General features: G+C 34.0%; 1 protein-coding gene and 1 long non-coding RNA gene across 2 annotated transcripts in view; both read right to left on the bottom strand.

The window, feature by feature from the left end:
* Positions 1-7,288: 7,288 nt before the first annotated feature.
* The window catches only part of LOC136270243 (uncharacterized), a 36,231-nt gene continuing 28,007 nt past the window's right edge, over positions 7,289-15,512 (bottom strand). Inside the window, exons 3-4 of the long non-coding RNA XR_010707990.1 lie at positions 7,533-7,647; positions 7,289-7,303 (exon numbers count right to left, since the gene is read on the bottom strand). This is a non-coding gene — a long non-coding RNA (uncharacterized lncRNA). The remainder of the gene's footprint in view (positions 7,304-7,532; positions 7,648-15,512) is intronic.
* Positions 9,731-14,442, bottom strand: LOC105335102 (uncharacterized). Its single transcript, XM_011438813.4, has 5 exons — positions 14,316-14,442; positions 13,821-13,955; positions 10,344-10,455; positions 10,060-10,124; positions 9,731-9,903 (listed from the first exon to the last, which is right to left on the bottom strand). Exons 1-5 carry the CDS (start codon positions 14,326-14,328, stop codon positions 9,731-9,733), a joined length of 498 nt encoding a protein of 165 aa, XP_011437115.3. The 5' UTR covers positions 14,329-14,442.

Genomic DNA, 15,512 nt, shown 5'->3' with positions numbered 1-15,512 from the left:
AACAAATTAATAGCTCGACGGAAGTGGTTGGTATTGCATTACGAAATTCAAATGACACAGTATCTTGTGTATGTAGAAAGATATCCAGTAAAGAATGTAAATTTCAAATATTACAGTCTATCTCAGTCTACTTCTGACCATGCATATCTATCTTCCATTTTTGATGATTTTTAATAAAAATAAACATACCTGTAAAAGAAATACAATTGAAATCGATTAAAAGGGAATATATCCAAGATATCTTCATTGAACAATTATCCCTTTTCACTCATAAAATTTCACTGGAACAAAAACAATTTTCTTACGGAGATTTATAATGGGATATGTTTACATCTTTTCTCCATTCGGGAGTACTCGGGATACCTCGCGCAATTTTTTAACGTTATCATCCGGGCCTCTTAATGGCTGATGCAATGCCAAATCTCCGTAGTCTTTCAATTTTGGGATGTGTATTGAAACCTGAAGCGGTAGAGGGGGCGTTTCAAAACAGATAATCTGGACATTTTTCATATTAGTGGATGGACGTAGTTTGAGCACAAAAGTATTTACTAATATTGAAATATCAAGCAAAAAGTGGTGGAAGCAAAAACTCGGGACAGCGTATAGTGAAATTTTTGTTACATTGATATGATCAAGTGGATAAATTTTGATTCGAGATTCTAAAAATGTGAGTACCTTTTACCACTTTTTATCACATGCAAGAATTTTTGCGAGTTTTGCGAGAGGCTTGTTGACGCGAATATATCTCGCCCCGAACTAGTCTTAGCCAAACAGATGTAGATGACAAATCGGATGTGAATCTCGAAATCCAGTCTCAAACCATGTTTTCTGTGAAAAATCGCGAAATAAAGTTGTCGCAATTAAAAGGCGGTTTACATTAGATTGATATACATCAAATTGGATTACTTTCTAGTGTGTTAGTGTTTCTTTGCTGTATTTCGCTTTCTGTGTCATTCTTAAGGCGTTAAACATTTATAGTCTATCCCAAAATATTTATGCTGCAGATTTTGACGATTTTTAATAGAAATACACATATCTGTGAAAGAAGTGCAATTGAAATCGAAGAAAGGGAAAATTTCAAAGATATCTTCATTCACACATTATCGTTTTTTAGTCGAAAAAATTCACAGAAACGAAAACTTTGTTACGGAGATTTATAATGGGGAATGTTGACATCTTTACTCCATTTGGAAGTCACTCAAAATACCTCGCACAATTTTTCCACGTTATCATCCGGGCTAAATGGCTGATGCAATGCAAAATCCTCGTAGACATTCTATTTTTAGCCGTGTGTTGAAACCTGACAAGCTAGAGGGGCGTTTCAAAAGGGAAATCTTGGGATTTTTCACACTGTTGAATGGAAATCGTCTGAATCAAGAGGTATTTATAAATATCGAATAATTTAAGAAAAATGCAGCAAAATATCTTGGGACAGACTATAATACTACGTGTAGTATGTTTTTTGGGGTTTTTTTTTTGGGGGGGGGGGGTATCAGTGGCTATCCAAAAGGTTAACTGCTTTACCCCTTTCCGGCTATTATTGAGAATGGATATCTTTTCCATCCATCATTTTTTTTTAAATGGACACCTACAAGTAAATGTATTATATTGCTTTTCAATCTAGTATTTTATCCTGTATAAAAGCCGAAAAGAACAAAGAACTACAAATCAAAAATGTTTTCGCAACATCAATTCACAATGGGGAAGGCCCACTGCACTTTTTCATCTTTCTAGAAGTTTTATATCAGCGCAGTGAGGTGCCTCTTTCTCCTTTCCCATAGAGGAAGGTTTTGACAAGATACATTGACCAACTGAGTAAAAAAGTATTGAATGCGCTTGAGTATTTTTAAGGCTTTCAAATGCGGGGCTGAACTAAATGTGCATGGGTATTGAATATAAACAGTGCCCACTACTATTAATAATGATGTATATATCTCCCCTGTGATTGTTTCAACTTGGATGAAAAAAGGATTCTATAAGATTACATATATATTTAACAAAGAATAAGTACGACGCAAACTAAAGGAAAAAAATCCGATATTTATTTTTTCTTTTGCCAAATGACTAAGGGCCGTATTTCACATAAACCATGGCATGTTCCAAGGGTCAGAGATTCTGGTGTGAAGAAGCAGAGCTCTGTATGTCATCTTATAAAGATGTATTCTTTTGATGAACATTTTGCGATGTGAAAGCTTCAGCATATATCAAACTAATGACATACAGCTCAGTGGCTGACGATTTTTTATATCTTCTGCACTTTGCTGTTATATATGTAAATCGTGGTGAAAAGAATATATATACAGTTATTGTTAATTTTTATGTTTCTTTTGAAAGTTAGCACGTCCCAACATCAAGATGTACTACACCTTCTAATGAACTTGGTTTGATATTTAGTTTGCCGTTGGTCTTTTTAAGCAAATTCTTTCCTATTTAGATAATACTAATATGATTTTTTGTCAGAAACATGAATGAACAATTTTGCCATTGTTTAATTCTAAAAAAGCTAACAAGATTGATTTTATTAACTACTTAGTTGTTTTAACCTTAATAAGCTGAATTTTAAAAAAGTGCCTTTTAAAGAGATATATGAAGTTTAAAACAACATACTTGTATGAAATAAAAGTAATGAAAGTTCTAGAAAGCTGTTATCAAGCTTGTTTTTGGAATAGGTGCATGAAAATGGCATTCAGTTCCCGTCGGGTTCATTTACAAGATTAATAAATAAAAAAAAATCTCTATAATAAGCCAATATCTTTCGTCTATTTAATATCATCGTTTATGCACCAAATTTTGCTATATATCTGTAAGTATTACAAATGTAGATAAGTACAATAGATTTATTAAAACATTTAGAAAATTAACCATAAGGATAGCATCATTCTGTTTTGTTGAATCCGCGATCAAATTCTTTACAAATCTTGGCAAAATTTTACGGTTATAACGTATTCGGATATAACGAATTCACGGATATAGCGAACTGATTTTGAGTCCCATAGAGGTGAATAATTATAACAAAATTTAACACTTTTATAACGGATTTCTTTACAGTTAAAAATGTTTGCACTACCATTTAGCATAATACTTAGAATCAACTTATTTGTATATACATTTTTTCGACTCACAATCCGATAATTACAGGTTTTAAAGTAATGTTTTATTATTTTAAATTAAACCTTGATTAGCAAAAATTATAGTATGGTGAAAGAAAACATGTATACATGTATAGTGAATTCGATATACTTATTATTTAATATGAATTCGCTATACGTATATAACGAATTACGGATATAACAAAGTAAATCCCTTGTTCTCCAAGACTCTCTAATAACCGAGTTTTACTGTATTAACCAATTTTCACCAGATTTGCTTATTAGTTCTATCTTTATTTTCTATCGATGCAAACATAATTTGGATAAATCTATGCCATTATAATATAAATCACCCCCCTCTCTCTCTTTTTCTCTCTCTCTTCAATTCGATAGCTAAAATTTAAGGTCAAGACCTAGTAAATGATCCCAGACTGACCCGAGTGTATTTTTGGTGCTAGAACCATTATGACGTCATAGTTGATTTGAAGAGTCTTTTTCCCGTACTTTACGGCTTAAAAGGAATTATGTAGAAAAGTAAACAATTTCTTGACATTCTATATCAAATCATGGAAAAAGTAATCCCGATACCTATATTCAATTTGACACCATTTTAAAGAGGAGGTCAAGAGCTTATTTAATTCCGTTTTTGGAGTTAAATTTGGCCCCCATAATTCGCCATTTTTAGCTCACCTGAGCTGAAAGCTCAAGTGAGCTTTTCTGATCAAAATTTGTCCGTTGTCTGTCGTCGGCGTTGTCGGCGGCGTTGTCGTTGTAAACTTTTCACATTTTCTTCTTCTTCTCCAGAACCACTGGGCAGATTTCAACCAAATTTGGCACAAAGCATCACTAGGTAAAGGGGATTCAAGTTTCTTCAAATGAAGGGCCACGCCCTCTTAAAGGGGGAGATAATTGAGAATTATTGAAAATTTGTTGGTATTTTCCAAAAATCTTCTTCTCAAAAACTATTTGCCAAGAAAAGCTTATAATTGTGTGGAGGCATCCTCAGGTAGTGTAGATTCAAGTTTGTTCAAATCATGGTCCCCGGGGGTAGGGTGGGGCCACAATAGGGAGATCAAATTTTACATAGGACTATATAGAGAAAATCCTCAAGTAGTGTAGATTCAAGTTTGTTCAAATCATGGTCCCCGGGGTTAGGGTGGGGCCACAATTGGGGGATCAAGTTTTACATAGGAATATATAGAGGAAATCTTAAAAAATCTTCTTCTCAAAAACTATACATTGTGTAGGCCTGAAAAGCTCAAATTAAAATGGAAGCATCCTCGGGTAGTGTTGATTCAAGTTTGTTCAAATCATAGTCCCTGGGGGTATGGTAGGGCCACAAGAGGGGGGTTAAGTTTTACATAGGAATATATAGTGAAAAGCTTTAAAAATCTTCTTCTCAAAAACTATTAGGCCAGGAAAGCTCAAATTAAAATGGAAGCATCCTCAAGTAGTGTAGATTCAAGTTTGTTCAAATCATGGTCCCCGGGGGTAGGATGAGGTCACAAGAGGGGGATCAATTTTTACATAGGAATATATAAAGGAAATCTTTAAAAATCTTCTTCTTCTCAAAAAATATCTGGCCAGAAATGCTCAAATTAAAATGGAAGCATCCTCAGGTAGTGTAGATACAAGTTTGTTCAAATCATTGGTCTCGGGGGTAGGGTGGGGCCAAAATAGGGGGATAAAGTTTTACATAGGAATATATAGAGAAAATCTTTGAAAATCTTCTTCTAAAAAACTATCAGGCCAGAAAAGCTCAAATTAAAACGGAAGCATCCTCAAGTAGTGTAGATTCAAGTTTGTTCAAATCATGGTCCCCGGGGGTAGGGTGGGGCCACAATTGGGGGATCAAGTTTTACATAGGAATATATAGAGAAAATCTTTAAAAATCTTCTTCTCAAAACCTATCGGGTCGAAAAGCTCAAATTAAAATGGAAGCATCCTAAAGTAGTGTTGATTCAAGTTTGTTCAAATCATGGTCCCCGGGGGTAGGGTGGGGCCACAATTGGGGGATCAGGTTTTACATAGGAATATATAGAGGAAATCTTAAAAAATGTTCTTCTCAAAAACTATAGGCCAGAAAAGCTCAAATTAAAATGGAAGCATCCTCAGGTAGAGTAGATTCAAGTTTGTTCAAATCATAGTCACTGGGGGTATGGTGGAGCCACAAGAGTTGGGTGAAGTTTTACATAGGAATATATAGTGAAAATCTTTAAAAATCTTCTTCTCAAAAACTATAAGGCCAGGAAAGCTCAAATTAAAATGGAAGCATCCTCGAGTAGTGTAGATTCAAGTTTGTTCAAATCATGGTCCCCGGGGGTAGGGTGGGGTCACAAGAGGGGGGTCAAGTTTTACATAGGAATATATAGAGGAAATCTTAAAAAATCTTCTTCTCAAGAACTATTAGGTCAGGAAAGCCCAAATTTGAGTGGAAGCATCCCCAGATCGTATAGATTTAAGTTTGTTTAAATAATAGTCCAGGGGTAGAGTGAGGCCAAAATGGGGGATGAATTTTTACATACGAATATATATAGAAAATCTTTAAAAATCTTCTTTTTAAAGACTATTTGGCCAGAAAAGCTTAAACGTGTGTAGAGGCATCCTCGGGTAGTGTAAATTCAAGTTTGCAAAATCACAGTCCCTAGTGGTAGGGCGGGGCCGCGATGGCAGTTTGAATTTTTACATAGGAATATACAGAGGAAATCTTTAAAAATATTCTGGGAAAGTTTTCTGTCCAAAACTCAGTACTTAGTTTGAAAGGTTATGCAGATTTAAGTTTGATGAAACCATGATTCCCTAGAGAAAAGTGGGGCCATGAAATGGGGGGGGGGGGGTATATAGGAATAGAGAAAAAGGAGGTACAACAATAAAAGGGGCTTGGTATTTACCCCCAAAAAAAGATGTGGATAAAAATTGGCAGATTTTGAAATTTTTTTTAGCAAGATCTACTGTACTTAGTTGTTAAGATATTTTGATACTGTAATGCTAATTTGATCAGAGTTAAGGCAATTGTTGCTCAGGTGAGAAATGTGGACCCTGGGCCTCTTGTTTAAAGTGTTTTGGGTACAATAAAATGTTTTTTTATACTTTCATGTTAAATACTGAAATCTGATTGGTTTAGACGCAGTTGATAATCCGTTCTATTACCCTCAGCGATAGCAACACACTAAGCAACGGGTAACACAACTTATTGTTACATGCGCGTAAATTATGCGCGTACAGTTCGCCGTAGAATTCGCGTCATTTCTATATAAAAGCAGTAAAAATTTCTCTAAAATTAAGACATTCAGTATAATAAAATAAATAGTGCCTGTTTGGGAGGGTAACAGTTGAAATTGACACCCCTCGAAAACCATTGCCAACCTCCGCTTCGCGTTGGTTGACAATGGTTTCCCCGGTGTGTCAATTTCAACTGTTACCCTCCCAAACAGGCACTATTTATATAATGTTATTTTTTAGAAGAGTTGATATAATATAGCATTGAATCATGATTTTTTGAAGTATACAGTTTCATAACTGCAGCGGTGTGTGCATACAAATTGAGTAACGCGCGTTAGCGCGTTATAAAATTTGTATGCAAGCATTGCTGCAGTTATGAGACTGTATACTTTAAAAAAATCATGATTTAATGCTTACATTTTCATTATTTTAACTTCATGCCTTGTCTGAAAATGTGATTTATACCTTAAAATTCATATCTTATCATAAGGGTAAGTTCATATTAATGGAAGAGCCACAGTAACAGCTGCAAGCGTGAACGTTGATTTTCGCTTGTGACGTTGCAGTTAACAGCGTTCAACGTTTGTGACGTCATAAGGAAACTCGCCATTTTAACCTTTGAGTACCCTGTGTGCATTACAGTATTATATCTGCCGTAGCTTTCAACCCACTTTACAAGCAAAAAATATGTGGAATGTAAATATAATATATTTTTCACATATTTATTTGATTTATTTGCACTCACTTGCAGTATATGACGTCAGAAGTGACGCTATTTCTATAATTCAATCAAAATCAGTCAAAAATTGACGTTTTTGTCCCCCGCCGCAACGCGGAGCGGGGACATAGAAATGCCGGGCGTCCGTCCGTCCGTGTGTCCGTGGGTCCGTGTGTCCGTGGGTCCGTGTGTCCGTGGGTCCGTGTGTCTGTGGGTCCGTGCGTCCGTGGGTCCGTGCGTCCGTCCGTCACACTTTTTGTAAGCGCTCTCATGCCTACAAATTTTGACGGATTTTCATTAAATTTATACCAAATGTTTATACCACTATTACCTTGGTCAAGTTCGAAAATCAGCATTGGTCGATACTTTTTGTTGGAGTTATGGGACTTTGACTGCAATAATGACTCTGTTTTATCCAAAAATTGACCTTGTAAGCGCTCTCATGCCTACAAATTTTGACGGATTTTCATTAAATTTATACCAAATGTTTATACCACTACTACCTTGGTCAAGTTCGAAAATCAGCATTGGTTGATACTTTTTGTTGGCGTTATGGGACTTTGACTGCAATAATGACTCCGTTTTATCCAAAAATTGTTCTTGTAAGCGCTCTCATGCCTACAAATTTTGACAGATTTTCATTAAATTTATACCAAATGTTTATACCACTAATACTTTGGTCAAGTTCAAAAATCAGCATTGTTCGATACTTTTTGTTGGTGTTATGGGACTTGGCCACAATCATGACTCCGTTTTATCCAAAAATTGACCTTGTAAGCGCTCTCATGCCTACAAATTTTGACGGATTTTCATTAAATTTATACCAAATGTTTATACTACTATTACCTTGGTCAAGTTCGAAAATCAGCGTTAGTCGATACTTTTTGTTGGCGTTTTAGGACTTTGACCGCAATAATGACTCCGTTTTTCCAAAAATTGACCTTGTAAGCGCTCTCATGCCTACAAATTTTGACAGATTTTCATTAAATTTATACCAAATGTTTATACCACTAATACTTTGGTCAAGTTCAAAAATCAGCATTGTTCGATACTTTTTGTTGGTGTTATGGGACTTGGCCACAATCATGACTCCGTTTTTTTTCCAAAAATTGACCTTGTAAGCGCTCTCATGCCTACAAATTTTGACGGATTTTCATTAAATTTATACCAAATGTTTATACTACTATTACCTTGGTCAAGTTCGAAAATCAGCCTTGGTCGATAGACTCGATACTATTATACTGCTTGACCGGCGGGGGACTCTGGAATTCTATTCTTGTTCTCATATTTTTACGAATGGGAAATATAGAGCGCATGCTTGAACAAGGAAAATTTTTTTGTCACTTATTAGTCTTGGCTATATACATCTCTGATTAAAATATTTTGTTTGTTCAAGCATGCGCTCTATGTTTTCTGAAAGAAAAACTGCTTGAAAACAAGCTGTTATATGCTAAAAATGCAAAACTGGCGGGAAAAGGTTGTCTTTACAATGCCATATTTCTGAATTGTGGGCACCTGAATCAAAATGAACATAAGTAAAAAACATCACATATATATCTGTACAAAGAAAACAAAGAATTACTGTAAAATGATGATATTCTTTTGAAGGGGTCATTTTAGGCCCATACCATAAATAGTCCTTTGTTCTTTATTTCCTTCATATTTCATTGAAAATGACAGTTTAAAACATGATTTTTCATTGCACACGCTATCAAACAAAGCTGTTGTTATGAAGCATCATAGAAAGAATTTAAATCTTAAATCTTATAAACTTGTAGGCACTTTTCATTTACTAGATCTTGACCTTAATTTTATTTGTAATGGATTTTAAAAAAAACCTAATTTCCACTCACATAGAACATGAAGGAATCGCCCAAATGTTCTTATTTTGCAAATTATATTTTTAAATTTAACTAAAAGTGTAAACTGTTTCAAACCATTTTATATCATATAAAACTAATAAATATTGAATTCATTGCTTATAATTTAATTTTTTTTACTCTTCATTGTAGATAAAAACGGTCATTTGACCTTTAAAATAACGTAAAATTTTACAAAATTCAAACGTAACGTCAGGCGTATGGATACGTTTTTGACGTTAGTCTTACTATGACGTAGGCAACATTCTTTATACGATATAAAATAAATTTTTTAGCCAATCAGAAAGCGCGTTACAACCAGAATTAAATTATTGACGCTGCAATAAAAAATGCACGACGTTTATTTTCATCAATTGTTATGTCAAAGTCTCAACTAACGTCATCGTAAGGCATCGACACCGACGTGAATAACGTCGATTTTGAAGAAGCAGCGAAATGACTAAAATACTTCTGAACATTATTCTAACGATACATTTCATTAAAAACAGTTTTGTGTTAAGTATTTTTTTAAAAATAAAAACGTTACATGATAACCTGTAAAGAACATTTTATTTGGCATTTGCGTTTTTCGAAAGTAATGCGCGATACCCTGCGCAGAGGGCGCAACATTTTAAACCCGCAACCGGCCTTAAATGTTCAATCCATCCAAACTGTATTCTTTTTTATTGCAGCTCATTTTAAGCTATTGGCTTTTATGTAAGTTTTATCGTGTCTGTAAACTGGACGGGAGTCATAGATATTTCTACACAAAACTTAAATGACAAAGTATCTTCATGTGTATAGAAAGGTTTTCAGTCATGCAATATTCCGCACTTGCAGTTTTATGATGTCCAGTCTTTTTCATAGTTGCTATTACCAGCATACGTCATGTTTGGAATCGTATAGTGGGATGAGTCTCTATGACTGCAATCGTCCGAGTCGTCCAACGATTGTGTACTATTTTCGAGTTGATCAGGAATTTGCTGATAGTTCTCCAAAGGTATATATCGATTGTCTGAAAAGATCCCGGTATGATTGGATAAGATTATGTGACTAAAGAGCTAAACATAATAATTATATGAAAGTCGCACGCGTTTATGTTGTTAGTTTTAAGTTTCCATACGGGTTTGCATTATATAAAAGAAGTGCTTTTTATAAAACATGTGCTTACCGCTTTCCTTTTCGATCAATTGTTTTCCAGGAAGCTCATAACTCCTTCGTCTTGTTTTATTTTTGCTGAGAAAAGATAAACAATGATAATAATAATTCATGATAATGAAAGTAATGATGTCTTATATTTTAAAATAACGTTCGAGAAATATTTTTACACAGAAATTTACTTTTAATTGAACCAGTATGATCATGAAAATTCTCTCTGCTCGAAGTCCCCATTGAAATTTCAGAGGCGTCGGATGGTGATTGAAATATTTCATATTGAATACAATAAGGACATACCTCTGTATTTGTCTGTGTAATTCTACAGAAACCAACAGGAGCAGAACCAACGTCACAGCCAGAAAACCAGAGAGTAAAAGGGTGGACAGGGGGTAGGGTTTCAACTCCACGGCTACAACAGTCTGTACAGTCAACTCAAAGACTTAAACAATCTATACAATCAATTTAACAGCTTGAACAATCGGTTGCATCAATTCAATAACTTGAACAATCCATAAAATCAATTCAGCAACTTAAGGATTACGTTTACTCAGGGGCGAAAAAATATCCACTAATAGGAACGAAAAACTACTTATTCTACATTGTAGCCCCACTATTGTGGTGCTATTTTTCACTTTCAAATAAATAGGTCAATGACCTACTTTTTCTGCTAGTGACCTCTGGATGTTTTTTGAAAAAATTGTCAAAATTGTCCACCATTTTCAAGGTTTTCTTTATTTTGTAATTATTAGAAATAATGAAACAATTTGTAGGTTGGGAAATGATAAAATACGAATAGCTTTACTAATTCTATATTTGACTGAATCGTTTTAAGCTCATATTTTAAGTTTAATTTAGTCCGAATTTCCAAAACTGTACCCATTTTTGATCAAGTTTTACAAAAAACTGACCAATAGGAGCTCTAAACCATTGATTGTCTAAAACTGTTTTTGTTGTCTGTATTCTGTTGACATTAACATTATATAAGGTCAATGATCAACATTTCGAGATATTTTATCTTGAATCGATTTTATGTATTTGAAACGGTTGAAAGAGTTATCTTCCCTTGTTTGTATTTTTGTTATTAGTAATTATTGTAAATAGTGTAATTAAAATGTCAAATGATTAAAAGAGTTATTCAAGTTTTATTATTATATAAAAACAAAACAACAAAAACAGTTATTGAAGTTTCTTATTAGTCAAATAGACTTATAAATTGAGAAAGTATGTTTGGCTGTCGTTAAACACTTCTGTGAGATATAATACAATTGATTTAAGAGTCAGATGGTGTCACTACTATATTGTAGTTGATATTGTATAGTGGGTACAGAAGACTCATACGAGAAGTAATCCCTATATGCTAATTACTGTATAGGAGAAAATCACGTCGGTGAATTCTGTAACGTTGAAACTTTGGTTTACTAAAGTTGATTAGGTTGGGTTCTTTATCAAGTAACAAATTGATAGGCCAAGTGGCATAGCCAAACTGATTGACCAACTTGCATTACCAAGTGGCTGAGCGACAAGTTGCCTTGCCAGGTGGCAAGGGCGGTTGGCAAACATAGAAATAGCCACAAGGCAGTGGCTTATATATATCTGTATATATTGAGAATTACCACAAGGCAGTGGTTAACCTATATCTGTATATTTTGAATTAAAGCTTTTCCGTACATCATATAGGCACTTGGCAAGTGTCATTTTACTCTTCGTTTGCATTCCCTATAAAACGCGGGTGAACCGGGTACGGACCGAGACGCTTGGTCGAGGCCGCGACACGTTACATATTTTTAAGATTTTTCCAATCGCGTGCCAGCCAGTGATATAAATTTATAGAAGAGTAAATACAACCATAAAATATGTAAAATGATACGAAAAAACATATTGAAACTTAACTTTTGCAATTACATTGCAACAGAAAGTTTTTAAGAGAAAAAAAGAAAATGAAAAAATTAGTCCGAATTTCCTCTGTTTTAATATAAATCTACCTTTGTCGGAGCATATCTTCCTCAAATAAACAAATAATGGATATCAATATCGATATTTGTTAATAACGTTGTTATTTTGTTTTTTAAATACAACTTTGGACTTCAGATATTGAACTTTGTAAAAACATTTTTTTGGAAATCTCAAACCCCAAGTAAACGTAATCCTTAAACAATCTAGCCCCGCCGTCACCAAACTTTTTATATCTTTTAAATCAATCAACTCAGTCCTCAACTCAAATCCCTCATAAGAAAAAGTACATATATTTGAGGTCATAACTTAGACTTGAGACTGAGTATTGGCTTTGGGATGCTGATGACAGCAAGGCCTGTACAATTAACTCCACGGCTAAAACAAATCAACAACTAAACAATTTGTGCAATTACCGCAATGGCAAAAACAAATCAACAGTTCAAGGAAACAATCAGTACAGTTAAGTCAACAGCAAAAAAGAATCAACAACTTAAAAATCTTTACAATAAACTCAACGGCCAAAACAAAACAATGGCTAAACACTCTGTACATTTAATCCTACGGCTAAAACAAATAAACAGCTAAACAGTTTGTACAATTAACTCAACGGCTAAAACAAATCAACAACTAAACATCATGTACAGTTTAATCCACGGTGAAAACAAATCAATAGCTATAAACATCCTATACAGTTAACCCCACGGGTAAAACAAATTAACAACCCAACAATCTGTATAACAATTCACTCCATGGCGAAAACAAAACAATAGCTAACATCCTGTACAGTTAACTCATCAGCTAAAACAAATCAACAGCTAAAAAATCTGTACAATAAACTCCATGGCTAATACAAATTACCGGCTAAACAATCTGTACAATTTACTCCCCGGCTGTTACAAATCAACAAACATTCTGTACAATAAACTCCACGGCCAAAATAAATCACGAGTTAATCATCCAGTACAGTTAACTCCATTGCTAAAACAAATCAACAGCTAAACAATCTGTACAAAAACTCCACGGCAAAAACAAAACAATAGCTAAACATTATGTACAGTTAACTCAACGGCTAAAACAAATCAACAGCTAAACAATCTGTACAAAAACTCCACGGCAAAAACAAAACAATAGCTAAACATCATGTACAGTTAACTCCACGGCTAAAACAAATCAACAGCTAGACAGTCTGTACAATAAACTCCACGGCCAAATCAATGCAATAGCTAAACATCCTGTACAATAAACTCCAAGGCTAAAACAAATCAACAGCTAAACATCATGTACAGATAACTCCACGGCTAAAACAAATCAACAGCTAAACAGTCTGTACAATAAACTCCACGGCCAAAACAATGCAATAGCTAAACATCCTGTACAATAAACTCCACGGCTAAAACAATGCAATAGCTAAACATCCTGTACAATTAACTCGACGGCTACAACAATACTAGTATTATGAAACATCAATTCAAGTCCACAACCTAAAAGTATGTATGATCATCTCCAAAGCTGAGAAAATCCAAACATTCATTCAAAAGCTAAACAATATGTACAAGTATCTCCAAATATAAAGGAAACTAGACGATTATGCAAGTTATCTAAAAACAAAAAATATGAATCTTTTCATATTTTTGGGGGCAGTCGTTACAACCATATTTTTTCTTCCCTATATCGATTGATAAGATCTGCAGTAAAAATAATTATGTTCACTTTATTATAAGAAAAGAGAGTTTATGTTTGTTCACTGATAAGCATGTTGCAATACAAATTTCCTTTTAAAATGTATTCCTAGAATAAAAGTTCAAACTTCGAATCCTCCACCTTCTAAACATTTAGATCCCTTCCATCCCAACTGACACCCGGATGTACAAAGTCCCGTGGAGTCACATGTGATGTTGACTTTGCAGTTTCCACATTTCTGAGAACAATTTTGGCCGTACATCCAGAAACCACAAACTATAACAAATATTTTGTAAAAAAAAATACAAAAAATCATGAATCAAGATGAAAATTTGCTTTTCATAATTTTGCAGGATTTAATTAGGAAAAAATTTGCATGACCTCTTTGGTATCATGAAAGAACCTTAATCGCTCATCATGATTATCTATATCAATTTGTTAATACCACAATGGGATGTTATCAACAAATTCACGTCGTACGTTTTTTGAACCGTATATTTTCGTATTTGTCCTTTTTTTTTTTTTAGATCACCCGTAATTGTGAAAAACAAAAATTACTATTGAAAAATAAATGTTATATTAATAGAGTTCTCAAAAAATCATTTATCAGACAATCAAAGCATACAAATACAGTACCTTGCACTGCCATATCAAACAATCTTTAATCAAATGCCGGAATCACTTCCCAAAAATACACTAGGAAGGAAGTGAATAGTTGGGTCTTATTTGGATGATAAAGTGTGTATGTATTCTATTCTAACTTCTTCCGTTTTTGTTTAGTTTCCCCCAAAGCTGCATTCCTGTTTATACGGCAAAAAGTTCAAAAGCAATAACATTTAAGTATGTTAGTGTTACCAAAAAAAAATCCAAATGTAATGCAACACGTTTTTCCCCCATATTTGTCTTGTTTACAAAGGCTATTGAAAACTGAGACCCAAAGACACTTATACCCGGGGTAATTTTTCCACAGCTTGAAAAAGTTTGGGGTGGTTTTTTTTGGTAATCTCTGATGACCTCAACCCGTTTAAAATTGATCTTGATGAAAATTGACCCCAACCACAGAGTTTTGTTTTTTTAACTGTCTTTAAACCGGAACTTGCTATTAAGCCGACATGACTTATTTTTTTTATGATGATCTGTACGATTTATGATCATACATCATTAAGAGTAAGAACTCGGTATCCTGTTATTAAACTGTGTAACTCTAAACTGAGGGGTTGGGATGAAGTCTGACTAACACTTTTTTTCTGGAAATAGAATTCTTTTTTATTCCTTCTTGCATTTGGGCCAAAATTCTTATTTTAAGTTGACCATGAAATGACACTCGCAGAAAGTTTGATGTCTTTACGGTCAGATTTTCTAAAAATCTGTTATTTAAATGTACCAGAACGGAATACAAAAATAAAATGTATTTATTTTAAAACACTGACAGCCCAAACACTTCCTCGATCGAGATACACAGATTGTCATCTTCCCCAATGTAAACTTGACATTATGTAATATCTTAAAATTATTATTTATGTTCTCCTTCGTTTCACTCATCCGAACATAAAGTATTTTTATTCTAAGTATTTTATAAATAACAACAACACAGGTGTTAGAGTGAGTGAGTGTCAACCAGTTCGAAATCTGACAGCATAATAAATAATAAATGACCAGTTTTCATGTTTTCCTTTACATCTCTCCAGCATATGTAAAAACGTATTTCTGAACTACATGTTGCATATTGTGTAACGATGTATACCAATATTTTTATTAAAAATGGAATTTTTGAAATATAAATACATGTATCACACAAAACATAGCGATTGTACGTGAAAACTTCACTTTGAA

The sequence above is a fragment of the Magallana gigas genome, chromosome 7, assembly GCF_963853765.1.
Source record: "Magallana gigas chromosome 7, xbMagGiga1.1, whole genome shotgun sequence".
Taxonomy (NCBI): domain Eukaryota; kingdom Metazoa; phylum Mollusca; class Bivalvia; order Ostreida; family Ostreidae; genus Magallana; species Magallana gigas.
The sequence above is the reverse complement of the archived record's forward strand: the minus strand, read 5'-3'. Positions and strand labels throughout refer to the sequence as shown.